Source organism: Triplophysa dalaica, chromosome 14 (genome assembly GCF_015846415.1).
Source record: "Triplophysa dalaica isolate WHDGS20190420 chromosome 14, ASM1584641v1, whole genome shotgun sequence".
NCBI classification, from domain to species: Eukaryota; Metazoa; Chordata; class Actinopteri; order Cypriniformes; family Nemacheilidae; genus Triplophysa; species Triplophysa dalaica.
In genome coordinates, this window is record NC_079555.1 from 16,022,423 (window position 1) to 16,029,769 (window position 7,347).

The 7,347-nt window shown below is 37.1% G+C and overlaps 2 protein-coding genes across 3 annotated transcripts in view; one reads left to right on the forward strand and one right to left on the reverse strand.

Moving 5' to 3' along the window:
• Positions 1-1,413, forward strand: part of LOC130435713 (E3 SUMO-protein ligase ZBED1-like) — a 58,413-nt gene extending 57,000 nt beyond the window's left edge. The window contains exon 2 of the mRNA XM_056766504.1: positions 1,332-1,413. Coding sequence (XP_056622482.1) covers positions 1,332-1,345 — 14 coding nt within the window. The 3' untranslated portion in view covers positions 1,346-1,413. The remainder of the gene's footprint in view (positions 1-1,331) is intronic.
• The window catches only part of large2 (LARGE xylosyl- and glucuronyltransferase 2), a 104,831-nt gene extending 99,653 nt beyond the window's left edge, over positions 1-5,178 (reverse strand). Inside the window, exon 1 of one of the 2 annotated variants that reach the window (XM_056766500.1) lies at positions 5,084-5,178. The gene's annotated coding sequence lies outside the window, so the exon portion shown is untranslated. Of the gene's footprint in view, positions 1-1,552; positions 1,572-5,083 lie in introns of those variants that run through there. The other variant, XM_056766501.1, reaches the window with a different exon arrangement.
• Between the last annotated feature and the right edge of the window lie 2,169 nt (positions 5,179-7,347).

The window sequence follows — 7,347 nt, forward strand, 5'->3', positions numbered from 1 at the left end:
TGATATCAATCATCCCCTTCAAAGGGTTAAAAATGTAATTGGTACCTGCTAATACGGTGAAAATAAAGCTAATCTTTCAAGCTTGTGTAGATAGATATTCTCTCTTAACCTCCTGCAATAGAGTGAAATTGTATGTGTTAACCGGGTCATAAAGTCTCTCGATAAATGAATTTCCTTTGATCCATTAAAATAAATCAGTTCAAAAGCTCAAGATAACTTTCTGAACTAAAAACTCCAAATGAAGCATGAATCAAAAGTTAGCTTCAAAAACAGCCCTTGACCTCCCACATTTACAATATGTCAAAATGTGCCCGATCGGTATTCAACAATTCAAAAAAAGTAATGGAAAATATGGAACTAAAGAGTTTAGGCTTTTTCTGACTATACATAGAAAGGAGTGAGTAAAAATGTCAGTCCAGCGGTTTTCACGTAATGCATGTAGGCATTCCAAAGAGGTTCCATGAAAAACATGAAACTAACTAATACTAAACTAACTAGAGACAATGTTTACATAGACTGTTAATTTGCTATTTGTGACCCTGGACAACAAAACCAGTCTTATGGGTACATTTTATGAAATCAATATTTTTACATCATTTGAAAGCTGAACAATTAAGCTTTCTATTGATTTATGGGTTGTTAGGATATGATAATATCTGCTGGAGATATAACTGTTTAAATCTCTGGAATCTGGGGGTGCAAAAGAATCAAAATATTGAGAAAATTGCCTTTAAAGTTGTTAATAAGAGGCACTGTTGCTGGTCATCCACTCTCAAAAATAAAGTTTTTATATATTTAGGGCAGGAATTACTATTTATTACAAAATATCTTCATGGAACATGATCTTTGTTTAATATCTTAATGATTTTTGGCATAAAAGAAAAATCAATAATTATGACCCATACAATGTATTTTTGGCTTCAACTTAAAATGTTCCCATGCTACTTAAGACTGGTTTTGTGATCCAGGGTGACATTTTACCTTTCGAACGATTGTGTCATTTTATACACCATGAAATCAAAACTGTTTGATTTTTGATTTGTGTACATGTAGTGTGCAAAAAGGCCATATACCAATGTACTCCTACAAGTTAACAAAATATATATTTTATGAATGAAGACTGCATATTGTGACGAGTCACCCCTTGCACAATCAGCGTCGCCACGGAGACAGAGGTAATTAGAGCGGCACACCTGCCGCTCATGAGGAGACAAACACGGCAGCCTTTAAAAGGAGACGGTCATGAAGAGATGGGTGAGCACCAACTCCACGCTAACCAAGCTTATAACCATGCTAATGGATATGCTATGTTTCTGTTTTCGTTGACCTAGGAACCGAAGAGTAGGACAGTCAGGATATACCGTTGTTGGACGCTACAAGCCCTCTAAACGGACCCATCCGGCTCAATCCCACAGCCTCTGGTCTAGCGTGGACACGCTCCGGATTACCTCCGTTCTCCCGGGGACTGGGGTGCTCACTTTTGCCCACTGTGGCTCACTTTTGCCCACTGTGGCTCGTTTTTTTTTTCTCACTCTGATGTTAATAAACTTACCCTCCGGGGTTGTATCTACCACTTCCGGGAACGTGTCGTTGTTCTGCCTGTCACAATATAAAAAGTAAAAAAAAAGATTTATATTTACTCAAGTAAAGGTCAAAAAGTATCCAATGAAGAGACTTCTGAAGTAGCAAAGATAAAACTCATCTTGTAAAATGTGTGTGTCGTGAGAAGAGCTAACATGCATCATAGAGCATGCATCATAGAGCAAATCAGACAACCATTGATGGATTTTCTTCCTTCTGTTCTGTGTATATTTCTGCATTTGCTAGTCGTCTTGTCCAGTCCTCAAACATACAGTGTAGAAAAACATAATTTTTTACAGATTTTTCAAGTTATTTTGAAAATACTGTCAAAAATCGGAAAATAACAGAAAAGGCCACAAATTAACAAGAAAACAGGCAAACAACTGGGAAAAATTGTATAGACATAAAACTGTAATTTTCCGGTTTATTCCTGTTTTTTTACAGCGTAGTAACCGAATTTAAAAGCTGTTCATTTTTGTTTATGGACACCAATTCCCATTTTCTTCATGTCACTAAGTACAACCTTTTTTTGTGTCACTCAGCACGATTTTCAGTTCACATAACCCGTGCATATGTAAAGTACATTTGTATATTTATAACCTCATATCAGGGGAATCCCCAAACCCTAAAATCCCAGACGCATAGGCATATTTGCTAAAACGCACACATTTTACGAGCTAGCAATGCAATGATGAAGACCCACCTTAACCCCGCCCTTTAACCTAACGAAACAGGGGAAAAGTCAAATCATAATAAGACGTATTAATGAGTTCGTAGGTATCCACATATTCCCTCGTAAAATTGGTACCAATTACCATCGCGAAAATGTGACGCGAAAAAAGGGAAATTCCTTTGTTTGAAAGTCCATGTATACGAATCAATATATTTATTTTCATGACTATGTAACAAGTTCCATGAGACTATATTGGTCTAACAACTTGCACAAGTTTAATGTGACGAAAAGTCTTTGTAAATGTAAATGAATTACCTCATATTGCTATAACTGTAAATACATACAATAGCAACCTTTTTTTTTATTATTACCTCAGAATCATCACAAGCTGTGTGTTCCATGGAAATCGAACCGTTGACCTTGACGCTTACTACGCAACGCTTTAGGAACAAAATCTGATGTGACCCATTTAAGTGAAACAATATCAAAAACATGACAGCGGAGAAGGTTTCACAATGCAAACACGCCATTTGCGTTCAGCATTACAACCCTACTGCATCAGAGTGCCTTTCTCTGAAAAGGTCTTTAGGCACCAGAGGGGAGAACAGACCCCAATACGCACCAAACACGCCAAGAGACAGACTAGCTCAAATCAGCCACACTGTGAGAAGACACAGTCAGCCAGAGAGAAGAAAAATTTATCAAAAAAAGAAAGACAGCAAAGTGTTGTGTGAATATTAAAAAGGTAACAGAGAAAATGACGGAGCAGAAAGCCTCATGAGTACACTGTAAAACACAGAGAGAGATAGAGAGAGAGAGAGAATTAATCTAGGACAAATTTGAACGTGGCTTCCACACGTCCATAAATACCATGACCATGATGGTACAAAATCTGTTTCTCTGAGACCGTCCCAATGGTCACAGTATGTACTGTATGCATATGATGCATGATTACGCTGCTAAAAACAATCAAGCCTTTAAAATACTCTTTCCATCACACAGTTCCCAACTGTGAGTCACCAATGTTCCTTTCTATCTAAGTGACTGCTACTGAATTACTGCCAATTGACCCCAATGCCAGAGTGCAAAGTCATAAATGCACACGCACAGCCAGCATTGACAGAACACAAACAAACACGTTTGTTGTTTAACAAGCACATGTATGCGCATATGTTTAAGCATACGGCAGGCAAAAAAGACCGCTATTAAGAATGAAAAAACTGCATGAAACTGCAAAAAACTTACTGCATGTCTCCGGAGTTATTGGGCATAATTCATCAATACCCACTATTTAAAAAAAAATATATACATATATAAACAGCCATGTGAAAAAGTATGGAAACTCTATATAATTTCTTTATCAGGACACAATAAAAATCCTCTGGTCGGCGCAGATTGCCCTGTGGTTAGTGCGCCAACATACAGTGCCAGTGCACTAGAGGTCCGATCAGAGTTCGATTACCATCTCAAGAGTCATTTGGTCGTCCCTCTTCCCTGTCCGTATATCCAACGCTTTCCTATCTGCTCTCCACTGCCCTATGGTATTAAAGGCAAAAAGCCCCTAAAAAAATCTGGTTTAAAAGAAAAGAAAAAAAATACTTGGATGCTAACATGATTCTAACATGTTTTAAAAAGTTATGATTAAACATGTTATGCAAAAATGTATTAGCATGATGTTAACTTGAACTATCATTATGCTACCATGATGATAATATATATATAACTAGATGCCTCATTTAAGCGTTCCAGGCATGTAGATGTTTCCGCTATCTTTAAAATAACTAGAAGCATGCCACATTAGCATCTGTTTGAATCTGGGCTTGAATGAGGCATCTTGTTATATATTTATGGATAGCACAACACTAACATGATTAGATGATATTAACTTGATTAGCATGTTTTTAGCATAATGCTAACATGTTTAGCATCTTGTTAACATAATGCTAGCATGATTAAACTTGATGCTAGTATGGTGCTAACATAGTTGTTAGTATGTTTTTAGTCTCATTTTTGACTTGATATCCATTAAAGGCGGGATGTCCGATTTCTCACAGACGTTTTTCATGTTCAAATCACCAAAACAGACACACCCCTACCCCCATCTTTCGCTTTCGTCAGCGCTTGGCTCGACTAATGTCCATCCTGTGCACTGTTCACCTTACTGCTGATTGGCTACAAGGTTGTTTTGGTACTCGGCCCGACTTTGTCTAAACAAGCCTAATTCGGAAATCGGACACCCCGCCTTTAACACAAATAGCTATTTACTGCTAATATGTTATATTTTCACCCACGTAATATCTCAATATTAGTTGAATCACATCATTTTTAAAGGTATCTGTAAAAATCATATCGCCATCTGAACCTCGATATGCTTGCAATTGCTATCTTTACATTACATCTGTCACTTTCATTATTTAGGCACCATTCAGTCCTGGAACACCCACATTTCACAAATCCCAAAATTAATCGATTCCGAAAGGATAAAATCAAGTCCTGCCATACAGTTTTGAGGTTTCAGTCTTTCAAGCAAATAGAAGTTTGTAGCCTATGCCTATTACCTACAGAGAAAATAGCTGCCAGAGGTATTGCGCCAGTAACCACTGTCCAACTTGACAGCTCTTCTTTCACATTTAACCCTGAGCTACCACAGAAAATCACAGTTGACCACAAAACATCTCACTACAAGTGTTTAAACAACACAAATTACTTTACCACATATACAATACCAACAATATTTGACTTCTCTAGGCAAGAATTCTTCTTGTAGGACCTCCCCAATGTCTCGTCCACCTCTGCGAATCTATGATTAAACTTTGGTAAAGAACTTACAGTGAAGATCCACTTCTGAACATCTGTGTCCACAGCTCTGAGCAGAAACATATTACAGATTCAGCCACCTGCCTTCAGTTCTCACTTATTCAGCCGCGTCCCACAGGCTGGTGGCACAGTTAACTCTGTTCTCCTGAGACAAGAACCTCATATTTCGGCTCTATTCTGAGCGCTTTTCAAGAGCAGTTCATTTAAGACAGCAATGGCCCCTTTGATGGGAATCATTGGTGCTATATTCGGTCTGGAGGAGCTTTGGCTTCTCAATAGAGACGACTGAAAATAGTGTCTGGACCACTGCGCTGCTATTAGCTTACCATGTAGGTTTTACATCCTCTAATATATCAGTTGGGGAGGGAGCCAAACGGTGTGATGGACCCCGTGGTACGTGCCTCACTGGAGATTCAAAACAAAATATGAGTCAGTTGTAAAAAGTGACATTTTAATGATCCATTTTCTACAGGGGACTTCACACAAGCACTGAGCACTGACAATCCGGGAGTTTTTTTTTGTTTATTTTACGAGTAATGAGGTGTACTGAACCAGATAACAGAAAGGCATAAATACACACATAGGAAGGTCACGGCATTAGTGTTTTTTTTGTATTACAAGAAAAGTTCACTCAAGTCAGTCTCATGCTATTTCAAACTCCAATAACTTTCGTTCTTCTGTGGGTCTACAAAACAACACGGTTTTCTATCAAAATAAAGTAAATTGTTTTTCTCTTCATGAGAGCTTAGAAATATTTTCTGTGAAACTATTTTAAAATGAGGACTGTTTTTTCACAGGTTATCTTATTTTCAGTTTTTATGTTTGCTCCACGAGGTAAACTGCCTCAGCTAATAGAGCGAGAGTCAAACAAAAGAAAGAGTGGGGAGTTTTCACAACGGAGAGAGAGAGTAAGTGAATTAGACCTTGAGAGTTTTAGAACTGAAGTAATGTGATCAGTCTCTCTGAGGTACATGTTCCAGACAGCTCAAATATGATAAGAAGACTTCGCAACCGTGTGGGAGATTATCAAATGTTTCAGACGACTCAAGCTGGGTTACAGAGAATCCTGACAGACAGACACAATGTTTGACAGATAGAGAGTAAACACAGTCATGTACAAAGTTCCCGCTCACTCAGGAACAAACAAGCGCAGACTCCAAACAGCCCAAAACAGCACACGGTTGTTATTCTAGGATGTGTGCCTTTTAAACTCTCTCCACAGAGAAAAAGTACCAACCAACGACACCTAAAATACATAGAAAATCATGTTTTAGCATATGTATTAGCATTATAGTTCATATTCAAGAATGGAAGTTGCGAATGTCTGTTTCTCTCTACTGTGAGGTACATCCCAGTGAAGGGCTTCAGAAATAAGGAAAAAATTGACCGTGGATGAGACTTGATTTTTCCATTGGAAACTGATTGGAAATTAAAAGTTGGCAATCCTAAAAAAACCGAGGCAGGTTTTTGGAGGCATGTTGCTTGGGAGGGGCAGAAACGAATCCCCGAGAGCCCCACCCTTGAGTCATAACTATAGGAAAAGAAGTCATTTTGGCGATGGGTCTTCATATTTGATTAAATATTATGGGGAAACATCAATAAAAGCTCATAAGTAATTTATAAAAACACTACAAAATTCCATTAAATATAAAGGTAACACTTTACATAAAGGTATCCTTTATGAAGCATTTATAAATGTGTTCATTAATGATTAATAAGTAATTTACATATTCATTATAAAGCAGTTATAACTACATGAAAAAGAAATTGGGGATTTTAACAAAATACCTGCCGTGAGCAGGTATAAGAAAAACTTTTTCACACTTTATTTTTAGGTCCATATTAATAAACCATAAACTATGACTTTTGCCTTAGTAAACTGTTGTTGGTTATTAATATTTAGTAAGGTAATTGTTTGGTTTAGGAATTAGGTAGGATAAGGGAAGTAGAATTTGGCCATGTTGAATATGTGCTTTATTAGTAATAATAAACAGCCAATATGCTAAAAATAGGCATCTAATAAGCATCTAGTTATTAGTGAGAATTGGTCTCTATATTAAAGTGTTACCAAAAAGCAACATAACAGTGAACAGTCTGACAGCCTATATTGCAAACAACATCAAGATAATAATGAATTTGCTTCTGAGTCAAATAAATAATGAATAAATACATTTATTAACATTAGTAAAATGTTAGTTATAAATGGCTCACAATTTAGCAGATATTCCGTTGGAATCCTTCTTTTTATGCTTGCAGCTATAACTGCTTCAAAATGC